Here is a 14,078-nt window from a genome sequence, read left to right as displayed (position 1 = left end):
GTGAGAGAGAGAGAGAGAGAGAGAGAGAGAGAGAGAGGTTTAAGTAGCACAGGACAATGTGTGATATATATATATATAAACCTCATGAAAGTGAATACTCATAACCTCTGAAGGAATTGGAGTGAAAGTCTCCTAAACATATTCCTGGGACTGTAGAAATTTCCTGAGGCTTCTTCGTTCATGTGTGAAGGTCTAAATGCAATAGTTCTTGATCTGTGAGCTGTTAGAATTGCCCTCAACGTCAGCAGAGAAGCTGGATCTGTGTGGTAGGAGGAGAGGAGGCCTCAACTGATTGCTCAGCCACTGTCTGATTGCTCCCCGCTGAGGGCTAGGACTGGGACTTGTTGGCACAGCAGACAAATGTGCCGCCCACTTCTGGGGATCCCGTAGCCCCCTCGGCCCAGGGAGGTCCAGGAGCATGACTGCCTTCGCCAATTCCATCTGCCTCGGCATAGGCTCAAGCACCTTCCATCATTTTTGTATTCCAAAATTAGGTTTATTTGTTTTCTCTCCACTCCTTTTATCATCCCCTCTCCACACAGTCTGTCCCCTCCCGGAGCCATTAGAATGCTTTGTCCCCAGCACAGTAGCAGGAGAGTGGCTCTCGGTAACCACGGGCAACCAGGAATCTGTACCAGCTATTTGTGCTGTATTTGTAAGGCGCAGTCTAGCCGCTAGCTGGGTAGACGGCGGGGGGAAATGTGCTGTAAAGGTTTTTCTTGTACAGTGAAATATTATCTTCCCTTTTTTTAGAACGACCAGTCCATGGGCGAGATGCAGATAATTGGAGGCAATGATCTTTCAACACTGGCTGGAAAGGTTTGTTAATGTAACTCTGCTCCCTAAGCACTGATGTCATGGGGAAATCAGTGACCTTCATTTCAGGTCAGCACTTGCAATGCATTTCAGACACTCTCCCGGGTTTGCTAATTCATGCAAATGGATGTGTGAATCCTTTTAATGATTTCTCCCTTATAAAACACTCTTTTTATAATGCTTCCAGGACCCAATGCCCACCAGATCTCCAACCTTCCTTCCAATCTTATTTCAGACAACCTCCTATTACAAAATAAATCCCTGGGCACTCCCGCCTGCTTCCTTTTCTCCTCTTGCTGGTCCCTCCTGAAAAGGAAGCTTTTTCCTTTATTCGTCTGCTTTTTGTCTCATCTATGCCTCAGCATCTTGGCATTGCAGTAAGACATTTAAACAGGTTTGCCAAAATGTTTAAAATTTAAGGAGGGAATAAAAGAAAGGTTTCTAGAGAGCACATTTTTCAGCCCCATGCCTTTTTCCTCCCATGCAAAAGAATGTAATCCATTAGATCATGGGTCAGACACCGCCACTTTGAACTTGGAGTTCCAAACATGCCAATGCTTAAAAATTAAGTGAAAATCTGTTTGGATTCTGACATAAATACATACATTGGAAGGAAGAGTTGTTTCCTTTGTGGAATGGATGTCCTTTGTGGAAATGCGACCTGAGATCCAAGTTTTGCTCTGAAAAGCAAGCAGCGGCTGCTGCCTGACATATCTTGTGTTCATTATCCCTGAACAACTTCAGCCTTCCGAATAAAATGGATCAGTCTCTTACACAAGTTTAATCTCTCATTTTGGTGGTTGTTACTGTTTGTTATGCAATGCCCGGATGGGGAAAAGGAATAGCAGGCACATTTAATAAAAATGTGTTTAATAACATTGGGAACATTAGAGAGCTACAGGGACTCTAACTCCAAACCAGCTTACTTCCCTCTACTCTGAAGATAACATAGTAGCCATCCAAGTGTGACACGACTATCTAGAGGGAGATTATGTTGCACAGAAATTGGAATTAACTTGTTGATGTTAATGCATCACTAGACCACCATTTGATGGCCTTACTACATCAGTACCTAAAATAACATCCTGGAAAGCTAAAATGCTCCAAGCAATTTCCAGAAATTCACAACTTTTCACAACTGCGGAGTGGCCTTTAAATGAGAAGTCATTTTAGTACTTTGTTGTAGGACATTGCCTTACAGGTGTTACGACACAAGAGAAATACCGTGCCTTGTGCGACGTTACACAAGCATCTTGCCTTGGGGAATTACCATGGGGTCTGTCAAAGTAGCAATTCTAAGAATCCCAAATGAATACCAAGAAAATGTTGTGCATAAAACTGCGACTTTTCTCTCCTGCTTTCTAAAATCATCTTCTTTTTCATTTTATTTTTTTTTCCAAAATTTTTTAACATTTATTTATTTTTGAGACAGAGAGAGAGAGAGAGCATGAACAGGGGAGGGTCAGAGAAAGAGGGAGACACAGAATCTGAAACAGGCTCCAGGCTCTGAGCTGTCAGCACAGAGCCCGATGCAGGGCTCGAACCCACGGACCGCAAGATCATGACCTGAGCCGAAGTCGGACGCTTAACCGACTGAGCGACCCAGGCGCCCCTTCTTTTTCATTTTAAAGTAATCTCCCTCTTAGGTGAGCACCAGATACTCTGTTCCTTTAAAAAATAGAGAGGAGGATGGGCAAAGTTTCTTACTAGGGGTGGAATCAATAGGAGGGGTGATAGTGCTGTGCCTCAGTATCCCCTCCCAGAATTACTACAAAGACCCACCCCTCCCCATGAGAAAGTAGGGATTATGGAAGTTCGGGTAGGAGAGATGGAAAACCAGCTGGCACTAAGGACAAGCAGGAGTCAGCTTGTTTTTTGCTCGTGTGACAAATGATCCTTCCGGCTTACCAGGTGCTATTTCATGGTATCTTTTTACTTGCATTTATGTGTGCATAGATAGATTCTATATATGTTTAAATGTATGCCACGTAGAATCCTTTGAGCTTAGAACGCACTGAGTAAATATTTCTAAGATGAATCAACATTGATTAGCCAAGTTCTCAACTGTCACAACAGCTTACGTTTAAAGATTATGCATCTTTATGCAGTTCAGGGCACCTAGGCTCACATTAGAAGAAGGGAGTGCTTAATGAACCAGTGTAGACCGTGCTCAGTGCTCTCAAATGAATCTTAAATCTGTCTGCGTCTCTCTGTCTTCATGGTAATCACCCGACTCTAGACTCTTGCAGTAGCAAAGTGTGGTCTAGGGCAGGGGTTAGTGAACTTTTTAGGGAAAGGCCAGGCCATACATGTTTTTAGATTTTGTGGGCTATACCCTCTCCGTTGCAACTACTTAACCCTCTATCATAGCATGAATCCAGCAAGCAGCCACAGATAAAATGGAAACAAATGGACATGGCTGTTTCAATAAAACTTTATTGACAAATATAGGCAGCAGGCCAGATTTGGCTGATGAGCCGTAGTTTGCTGACCTTTGGTCTGGGAACCAGCAAGGTCAGCACCACCTGCAAACTACAAATGCAATATCTCAGATCCCACCCCAGATCTTCCGAATGAAGTACCCACTTTAAAAACATCCTTAGATGGTTCCTTTGCACACTAAAGTTTGAGAAGCACAGGTCTTCTAGGGCCAGACTGCTACTATCCCTCCTCCAGGAAGCTATGGTAGCTTAACTAGTCTCCCTGAACTTCCACCTTCACTTAATTCTTGCCACCCTCCAAATCATTCTCCAAGAAACAACAGTCAAAGGGATCTTTTTAAGATACAAATTGGGTCACACCCCTTGCCTACTGAAAACCTTTCAGTGGCCTCTCAGGATTGTCAGACTTAGCAAAAAACAAAATGGAGAACAGAGTGCCAAGTTAAATTTGAATTTCAAATAAACAATGAATACACTTTTAGTATAAGCATGTTACATGCAATATTTGGAACATACTTAAGCTCAAAAGTCATTTGTTATTTATCCGAAATTCAAATTTCACTGGGTGTTCTGTATTTTATCTGGGAATCCTACTCCCAAGGTTCGGAGAATACAATCCAACCTCCTTCTCCCAGCCTGTAAGACCTGTGTGATCTGGCCCTGCTTCCCTCCCAACATCATCATATACCACTCAGCCCTCCTTACGGTGTTATAGCCACACTGGTTAAGCTCCTTCCTGCCAAGGCTTCGGATAAGCTGTGGCCTCCAACCCGAAATCTATTTTCCTCCTATCCTTCAGGCTTCAGCCTAATGGCTCTTATATAAGTGAGGCCTGCCCTGAGTCTGTCTAAAATGAGCACATACTCTTCCCTTACACAGTCCCCACCTTCCCCATTATATCTCTATATTAGTACTCTGTTTCAGGTCAAGCCCTTTCCAACATTTGCTGTGTTTACTTTAAGGCTAATTTTCTGATGTGTGTATTTCCCCCACCAGAATGTCAGCGTAAGGTGGGCAGAGACCCTGCTTATCTTATTCACTATCCTGTCTCTTGCATTGTGCACGGTGCCTAGCCAACAGGTCGGCATAAGTATTTGGTGACTGAGTGAGCGAAGGCTCCTCTTTCTCTTAGAAAGAAATCAGAAATCTTTTCAATGAAGTCTGGGAAAAGGAGGACATGGCAGAAGGACAGGTAAATAGAAGCCCATCCAACCACACCAAAGGACACATCAGCCAGCTAGTTTGATTTAGGTTGGATGAGAAAAGTGTTGAGTGAGGGCACCTTGTTTTCGAGAAACAGAAGGGCTTTGGTGTCACAAAAGATTCAAGATGGGGGGACTGGGTTGGTGAATGCTGTCCCCCTGAGTGTGGAGGAGGGAAAACAATATCACTTAACTTTTGGAATTTCCTTTTCCTTAAACAGATGATGGCTGATCTACTCACCCATTCTTCAGCCTTTCAGAGAAAGGCTATGCATCAAGGGTTTGAGAGAACTTTAAAAATAAGTCTCAGAGGCCCTCCAGAATCTTTCCATCATGCAGAATGTATGACAGCTGAGGGCAGAAAACAAACTTAAAAAGAAAAGGCACCCAACAATTAGTGCTTACTTTTCTCATGGTTGTAGAAGGAAGTCAAGCTGTTGTAAACACCTGCATAGGGTAGAGGGCTCTTATAGATCATCATCTGACTTTGCCCTTGTATAGTAATCATGTGATTTCTTCAGTCAATAAATTTATATTTAAGCTGAATTTTCCATTAATATTACTACTCTGCCATGAATTTGAGCACTCCTCTTTTTTTAATGCTTGGCACTCAGAGAAGAGCTGCGGGGATCTTTCCCCACGAGACTCTTTCCTTGAGCTTAAGGAAATCCAAAGAAGGAATGATTCCTTGGGACTGTGACTGTCTTCACAAGGGGAGGCTGCGGTTTTACTCTGGACTAGATAGCCTGGGAATAACACAGGAAAGGGAGAAGAGCATCGTGAAATGAAGGATGAAGGAGGGAAATGGGAGAGCCAGAGGACAAGAGCAGACCAATGTGACTGGAGGAAATCAGTCCAAAATAGAGAAACAACTTTAAGACACTGAAAATGCAAATTGGATTTGGTTTGTAGAATATGTTGAATATCTCAACAAAGAATTTAGCTTGCAGAAAAGCAAAGAGGAGTTGCAAAGGTTTTTGAGCAGAAGTGACATCAAGAAGTTGTGTTTTGCAGGACACCTGAGTGGCTCGGTCGGTTGAGAATCTGACTCTTGATTTCAGCTTGGGTCATGATCTCACTGTTCATGAGATCAAGTTCCAGGTCGGGCTCTGCATTGACAGTGCAGAGCCTACTTGGGATTCTCTGTCTCCCTCTCTCTCTGGCCCTCCCTGATGTGTGCTTTCTCTCTCTCTCTCTCTCTCTCTCTCTCTCTCTCCTCAAAATAAATAAATCAACTTTAAAAAAAAAAGAAGTTGTGTTTTGAGAAAATTACCTTGATAGAGGATAGAATAACTGAGGATGGGAATGAGACTCCAGGCAAAGAAACTAGTCAGGAGGCCATGTGGGTTGAGCAGACATGAGCACTAGAACCATAGGAGCAAAGTAGGAACATTGCAGAAGACACAGCGCTGTCCAAGGGAGCAGCAGCAGAACTAAATGATGAATGAAGAAGGGAGGGTTAGAAGAGATTTTTAAAAAAACAAATTTCTTTGTAAAAGAACTTTTAAAAACGCAGGGACATAGCTCACCTGTATGATTCTCCACACATTATAAGCATCATAACTGTACTACATAACCTCTTAAATTTTCTAAAGATGTGTGAGTTAAAATATTTGGAAAAGAGACACTGTACAGCCCCCATGGACCTTTCTCTTTCATGGCTTCTTTCTTTCTTTCTTTCTTGCCTTCCTTCCTGCCTTCCTTCTTTCTTTTTTCTTTTCTTTCTTGTCTCCATTCTTTCTTTTCTTTAAAGCAAAGAAAAGGAAGCTCATAAGGGAAGCTGGCTGAGTCATGGTTCTAAATAGGTCATGGCTCTTGAATAAAGGGAACACTCAATGATTAAGTTAAATGGCCTCAACTTACAGTGTTTAAAAGCATTTTCCTCGGTGTGTGCAAGCTGTCTGCACAACGTGCTCTCTAGCTGATTTTTTTTCAAAGTTGATTTAATCCTGGCACTTCATAAAATGTGTGTATCCATTAAAGCAAGAAGATTTTATTCATGTTCAAGAGAAATCTCTGGAAGGGGTGGAATAAAACCAAATGCATGGAAACAGACCCAGATCTGGCAACAGGAAAACACAGATGTGCAGGTTAAGTGCAAGATTTCAGGAGACGTGCCACCTTCCCCCACCAAATAAGTTTCTAATCAAATGCCAGAATGAAGCATCAGAACCTGCCAAATTTCCTCCTTGGCTGCCTTAACTATTTAAATCATTCCTTTTTATTGCATCTGACTAGGCTGAGAACAATAATGGAAAATGCCCACCAACTGATGATTCTGGCAATTTTGGGAATTATCACATAGAGTGAAATGCTGAACTACATTCCTTTCTCCCTGGGGTTCATATTCACACTTGTACCCGTGCTCAGCACCCACAATGAGCCCATCATCATTACTGCCATCCCTCCGCTCAGCGTGACCATAGCCACAAAACTATGCTGCCGAAGATTAGACTGTGCTGTGCTAATAATTTTGCACTTTAAAAGACTGAAAGTGGGAATAATCTATCTACAAAAACCACTGAAATTTGTATAATGCCTTCCTTCTTTCTTTTCTTCTTTTTCTTCTTCCCTTTCTTTTTCTTCAGGGAACTTGAGGTGATAAGCTTCCCCTGGGATGGCACCATAGCAAAGAAAGGATGCACTCCAGAGACTCCACATAGAATTTTTGCCCATGGTCCCCAGGTTGCAAACTTTACTTACTTTCTGGGAAGAGATGAGCTAGGTGTGATGAGATGGCCTAGACAGCAAGTGGTTCAGTAATCAGAGGTATCAGATTGGAAGTGCTTAGGAGCCACAGTGTGCTCTGAAAAAATGTCCAAGGCAGGGTGCCTGGGTGGCTCAGGTAGTTAAGTGTCCAACTTCGGTTCAGATCATGATCTCCTGGGGTGTGGGTTCAAGCCCAGTGTTGGGCTTTGTACTGACAGCTCAGAGCCTGGAGCCTACTTTGGATTCTCTGTCTCCCTTTCTTTCTGCCCATCCCCCACGTGCTTTCTCTCTCTCTCTCTCTCTCTCTCTCTCTCTCTCTCAATAATAAATAAACTTAAAAAATTATTTTAAAAAATTTCCAAGGTTGCCACTCAAAAAAACAGATGGGGAGAAATTTAGAAGATTTCTTGGTGCAAAATTAAAAGCAGTACACGTTAATGATAGGTCAGTTAAGGAGGAATTGTACATCGTTGAGGGGGGGAAAATGGAGGAGATGTGTCAAAAGAATAATAAACTAGAGAAAGAAATGACATCAAAATTGTTCATTTGTTCCACAGGCATTCCTTCAGCACCTGTACATACTGGTCTCCATGTTATAAAGATGAATTTGTCTTTGTCCTTTAGCTTGTGGAGCCTATCCTGACATATTAAAGTTTAAAGAGATTACTTCTTGGGGAGCCTAGGTGGCTCAGTCAGTTGAGGGTCCGACTTCGGCTCAGGTCATGATCTCACAGTTTGTGAGGTTGAGCCCCACATTGGGCTCCATGCTCTCGGTTCAGAGCCTGGAGCCTGTTTTGGATTCTGTGTCTCCTTCTCTCTCCACCCCTCCCCCATTCAGGCTATGTCTCTATCTCTCAAAAAATGAACAAATGTTAAAAAAAAATTTTAAAGAGCTTAGTTCTCTTAGACACTAGTGAAAATTCTTCCAAAGTTGGGGTCACTTTCTCTGTACTCTTGGGCTACTTGTTTTGTATGGCAATCTTCCAAAATGGTACTAAACACATTGCTTTTTTGGAGGTGAGCTTTTCATACAACAGGTAGGCCACTAACAATCCAGACAGTAAATCCACATATTACTAAGGAAAGAATTTGAAAACACAGTGTGGTGTTTTGTAAAAGAAAATAAATATATATGTAATGACTGCTCTATTTAAGTCGCTAAAGAATTCTAAATTTCTACTGAGCTCCCTTTCAATAGGAATTTTTTTATATCAGTATTCCACTGCCCACCACTTGTGAACCCACTAAATAATTTTACTTTTTAAACACTGTACACAACTCAGAAAGTTTTTGTGTTGTTACAGATGTTATCAACCCACTTAGCCTCCTTAATCCTCCAAAATCCTTTGAGAAATATAGTTAAACCATAATTAACCAATGTTTTCCTCATAATAATCATCGAAAGAAAGAAAGAAAGAAAGAAAGAAAGAAAGAAAGAAGGGAGGGAGAGAGGAAGGAAGGAAGGAAAAGAGAAGAGAAGAGAAGGGAAGAGAAGAAAAGGAAAGAGAAGAGAAGAGAAGAGGAGAGGAGAGGAGAGAAGAGAAGAGAAGGTTATTGTAGCTTAAGACACTGAATGATGACTAGGAAAACCATTGAAAGAAAAGAAACTTTAAAAGGAAACATAGTACTCTACTTGACTCTGCAGTGGGGAGAAAGTGTGAGCAGTACAAAAAGATACAGTCATAACAAAACATCTGCATTGGGAGATGGAAAAAAGAAGTGAGATAGTGTATAAGAACTAAATTCTCAGGGCACCTGGGTGGCTCAGTTGGTTGGGTGTCCAACTTTGGCTCAGGTCATGATCTCGCAGTTTGTGGGTTCAAGCCCCATGTCAGGCTCTGTGCTGACAGCTCAGAGCCTGGAAGCTGCTCTGGATTCTGTCTCCCTTTCTCTCTGCCCCTCCCACGCTCACACTCTCTGTCTCTCTCAAAAATAAATAAATGTTAAAAAAAATTTTAAGAACTAAATTCTCATCATTATATAATATAATAAATAGATGATGTCTAAAATTTTTAAATTTAGAAATAGAAGTACAGTAAGAGAGACTATTTTAAATTAAAAGAGAATTAAAGACCCAATGCACGGACTTCAATTAGACAAAGCAGCTACAAAGGCCATTTTAAAGACAACTGGAGAGAGGCACCTGGGTGGCTCAGTTGGTTAAGCATCCGACTCTTGATTTTAGTTAGGTCCTGATCTTACAGTTTGTGAGGTGGAGCCCAGCATCAGGCTCCATGCTGTCAGTGCAGAACCTGCTTGAGATTCTCTCTCTCTCTCTCTCTCTCTCTCTCTCTCTCTCCTTCTCTCTCTGCCTCCCCCCACTTGTGCTTGCTCTCCTTCAAAATAAATAAACTTACAAAAATAAAGATAACTGGGGAAATTTAAATATGTACTAGGTTTTATATAATATTAAGAAATTATTTCCAGGGGCGCCTGAGTGGCTCAGTAGGTTAAGTATCCGACTTCGGTTCAGGTCACAATTTCATGGTTCATGCGTTTGAGCCCTGTGTTGGACTCTGTGCTGACAGCTCAGAGCCTGGAGCCTGCTTCAGATTCTCCCTCTCTCTCTCTCTCTCTCTGCCCCTGCCCCCCAAAAATAAATAAACGTTTAAAAAAATTATTGCCCGGTAAAGAAGTTATCACACACACACACACACACACACTGGAATAACAAACTAGGAAATCCTGCCATTTAAAACAACATGGATGAACCTTGAGAGCATTATGCCAAGTGAAGTAAATCAGACTGAGAAAGACAAATACTGTGTGATCTTACTTTCATGTGGGATCTAAAACAAAACAACACAAAACCAAACTCATAGAAAAAGAGATCAGATTTGTGGTTACCTGAGGTAGGGGTGGGGGGCAGGGAGATCAGGGGAAGGTGGTGAAAAGGTAAAATCTTTTAGTTATAAGATAAATAAGTACTAGGGATGAAATGTACAATATCATGACTGTAGCTGACATTGCTCTGTGATATACGGGAAAGTTGTTAAGAGAATAAATCCTGAGAGTTTTCATCATAAGGAAAAAAATGTTTCCCTTTTTTGCTTTCTTCTTTTATTGTATCTATATGAGATGATGCATGCTAACTAAATTTGTTTAGGTAATTATTTAGTAATAGTATATAAGTTAAAGCGTTATACTATACACCTTAAAGTTATACAGTGTATGTCACTGGATCAAATGTATAAAACTGTATAAAACTGGATCAAATGAAAAAACAAAATAGATTATTGTCATTTTTGTTAGCTGTGACAGTATTGTGGCTATGCATTACACAGAATGCCATGATAACTTTAACATAAAGTGCATAAGCATTTTAAATACTTTACAGTTAGATGCACATCAACATTTAGAAAACCTTTGACTTTTCTATTTGATTTGAACACGTATATGCATTACCTTGCTTTTAAAATATGTTTAAGTAATTTTGACAATATATTTCTGGATTAGTACATACATTCAAGTCTCACTTCCCAGCCACCGCTGTATCTTATAGTTATAGCTAAATGTTTTCAAAGATGACTCTTGTTTTGCAAGGTTCTAAGCTTTTAAAAAACAGATTTAATTATGTTCAGGGCACTTTATTTAATTAGGCAAGAATGCAGACTAACAGAGTTTTAAAAGGCCTTTCCTTATTAGATTGAAACAAAAAAAGATTATGAGCTAAGGAATCAAATTAACCAAGTGTTCTCCAAGTATTCAGGTTGGTTAATAGGCATGGTTGGTAAGCGTCAATCAAACTAAAAATGCACATCCTAACTAACTGTTACGGGTTAATTGTTAAGAACACAGCAAATGTGCTCAGAATACCAAGGGGATTTCTCTGTTCCTGTGATCCTTAGGCTAGGGGATATGGACACGATAGCTTTACATTTTAATGATAAAACCAAGATTTTGTAATGCATTTAATGACTAAAAATACTATACCTGGGAGAAAATCACTTCTAGAAAGATACTTCCTTCTAAGAAGCACTGGACACATAAAGTAATGTGATTTGGGTTGGTTGATTAACATTTTCATTACTTAAATCTCTTTGGCATTAGACATAAGTAAGATTTCTAAGGTGGAAGGCTTGATAGGATTTTTAAAGTCTTATATGAATCATAGGGATAAATGAAGAGTTATGTAAAGAAAGACATTATGTTGAGGGAATATCCACACCATTTAGTTCATTGCAATGTCATATCAGCACAGTCACATTTTAATTTGGTGAGATAGTATTGACACGTAACTACAAATCCATTTCATTGGTCAGTTTTAATTAATTAACCAGTATAATCGGTTATTATTCCTCCACTCAATAAATTACCGAGCATCTATATGCAGGTATATATGCTAGGGGCTGCAAATACAATAGTAAGCAAGACAAACATGATTCCTACCCTCATGGAGTTTATATCTAGTGGGCAGGCAGGTGTCAAACAGGAATTGAAATGAAACATAATGTTTTTAGGGGAAAAGGAGAGGTATGCCTCGAGAGCACATAACAAGCAACCCAACCATGTTTCTAAAAACATCAGTCAGGCACTTCACAGCACTCTCTCTGGCCCACCCCTTCCTCAAGGTTGAAAATTTGAGAATAAATACCGAATCCTCAACGACTGGTGGCGACGCAGGGTTAGGACTGCCCCTGGCAGAGTCCATGATTCTTCTGCAGAGTACTGTCTTCATTAACAATGTAGTTTATGTGGCTTGTTTTCCTGGTAAACTCTTAGTACACTTTGTATACCAAAGAATTCTGGATGGGGCTGCTTGCCAGAATTATGGACCTGGGATGACCTTGTGGGTAGCTCTTCAGACAGGGCATAGGGTCTGAGATGACCTTGCTGCTCCCTTGAATGTTGACACCAATATTGCAGCATCAGGTAATGACCGAGAGAGTGTTCGAATGAATCTGGAATACGCAGATTACCTCCAAGCATTTGGGTTAGATGGATGGTGGAGGGCCAGCTCAGCAAATTGTGAAATTCCCAACTTTAGGCAAAAATGTGTGTTTCTCTTGTGAGCCAGATTTGCATCATATTCTAAATAACTGTTTTGTTTTGTTTTTAATTTCAGAATGTCCTCATTGTTGAGGTAAGCTGACTTTTCCTTACCCGTATTTGTTAGATGAAAGAATCTAATGGTGAGTTTCGAAGTATAGAACTTATTATCAAATTGGTCAAGGATTTGTTGAATTTCCACCGTGCACATGGCTCTCCAAATTTACTGCCTACGAACCAACTAGAATCAGTGGCTTGAAACAATTTAGAAAAAGAGCTTTGCGGTAATAGTTGTGTAGCACTTTATCCGTTTTTATGTCTGAATTGGTTCTTATACTTACTTGCAAGTCAGGCATTTTTACAGAAGAGGAAACTAGCCCAACACAACCAAATGTGTTTGATAGTAAAACCAGGATTTGAACTCTTTTCACCCTTGATTCATTGTTTGTGCTAATGACCTCCAGTGACTTCAAACAATTCTGACTTCAGCAACCAAAGGATAAACACAATCAATTTTAAAATGGCAATCCAAGAGAAGGTGAGAATTTAATTTTTCTGCTAAAAAAAAAAAAAAAGAAAGAAAAAAGGAGAATGGGCCCCATAGCAGCAGCAGTGGACTAATTCAGCAAATGGCCACTTTTCCTTCAAGAGCACGCCTGTCTTATCAGCTGGCAAAAATTCAAGGGAGCTGTTTTCAAGCTTTTGTTACACAATCGCCTGTGCGTGCCATATGTATCTGCAGTCGTCCTGGCTCGGGCATCACCCGTGAAGTAGACCCTCTAGCCAAACGAATTGCCCAACCCTGGCTAAATTCAGACCTGTTGTTTTGATAATCAGCTCCTGACAGCTGATTTCTGTCCCAAGGACAATGCATTTCTGCTGCCCATTCTCCTCTAATTGTGTAGCAGCTCATCAGCAGAGATGAGCTGAGGCTCACCGCAGCCTTGCACCCTCAGAATTCACAGGCTGTCACCAGCTGCCGTCCAGACACATCTCACTTCCCAGCCATAGAATCCCCTATTGACTGGGGAGGGCAAGGGGGAGGTGTTTATCCATTCAGTGTATTCAGATGTACATCCCATGTCCATGAAAATTCATGCGTCCTGTATTGTGTTGCGCATAACCTCAGGGCCAAATTTAGTCCTTGAATGTGCATGCACGAGTCCAAATGTACTCAGTAAGGAGTCCCACATGCTCTCCAAAGGCCGCACTTAGCTTTCAACACAGCTGAAGGATTCCAAGAGGAAATAATTCACCAATATATTCCCCTAAACCCAGCTTCACAGAGAGGCACCTGTCTAAAAAATATAACCAACTCTGCTTCCTACTTTTACTCCATTTCATGGCAGTTCTGATTGTGATGCATTATTAATAAGGACTACAGTCATCTGTCTGGATGAAAAATCTATTATGCTGCCCAAATGCATTCAGGTTGAATTTGTCTGTCCTCTTTGCAAAGGATGTTGTTGGAACGGGGAGGACCATGAAGGCGCTGCTCAGTAGCATAGAGAAATACAAGCCCAACATGATTAAAGTAGCCAGGTGAGTAGGACATTCACATCATTGTTGCTTCTGTCTTTCTAAATCAGCCGAAGAAGGATGCTAACACAGGACGCCGTTTCCAAAGAGAGCAGTCTATTCCAAACCAGTGACCCTTTGCCCTGGCATGTTATGGTTTGACCACACTGAACAAATAGCCCATTTGACCACTAGCCTGAGAGAGAGGAAGGGGAAGAAGGCACGCTTTGCTGGGTGTCTGTGCCTCCATTAGCTGCTTCCAGGAGCAGCTGGCTGAGCCTGGTGCCAGTGTCCCTCTCCCTTTTATCTAGAATCACTGATGTGGTGCCGTGGTGGCAGGAGCATGAATTAGAAGGCTGTGATGGTGCTCCACACGCTCGGGGGGGGGGGGGGGGGGGGGGGG

The 14,078-nt window shown here is 41.3% G+C and overlaps 1 protein-coding gene across 1 annotated transcript in view; it reads left to right on the top strand.

Annotated features, from left to right (window-relative positions):
- PRTFDC1 (phosphoribosyl transferase domain containing 1) overlaps window positions 1-14,078 on the top strand; it is a 111,540-nt gene that overhangs the window by 91,051 nt on the left and 6,411 nt on the right. The window contains exons 7-9 of the mRNA XM_049626637.1: window positions 754-819; window positions 12,234-12,251; window positions 13,617-13,699. Coding sequence (XP_049482594.1) covers window positions 754-819; window positions 12,234-12,251; window positions 13,617-13,699 — 167 coding nt within the window. The remainder of the gene's footprint in view (window positions 1-753; window positions 820-12,233; window positions 12,252-13,616; window positions 13,700-14,078) is intronic.

This window comes from Panthera uncia, chromosome B4 (genome assembly GCF_023721935.1).
Source record: "Panthera uncia isolate 11264 chromosome B4, Puncia_PCG_1.0, whole genome shotgun sequence".
Lineage (NCBI taxonomy): Eukaryota > Metazoa > Chordata > Mammalia > Carnivora > Felidae > Panthera > Panthera uncia.
This window is presented reverse-complemented; position numbering and strand designations above follow the sequence as displayed.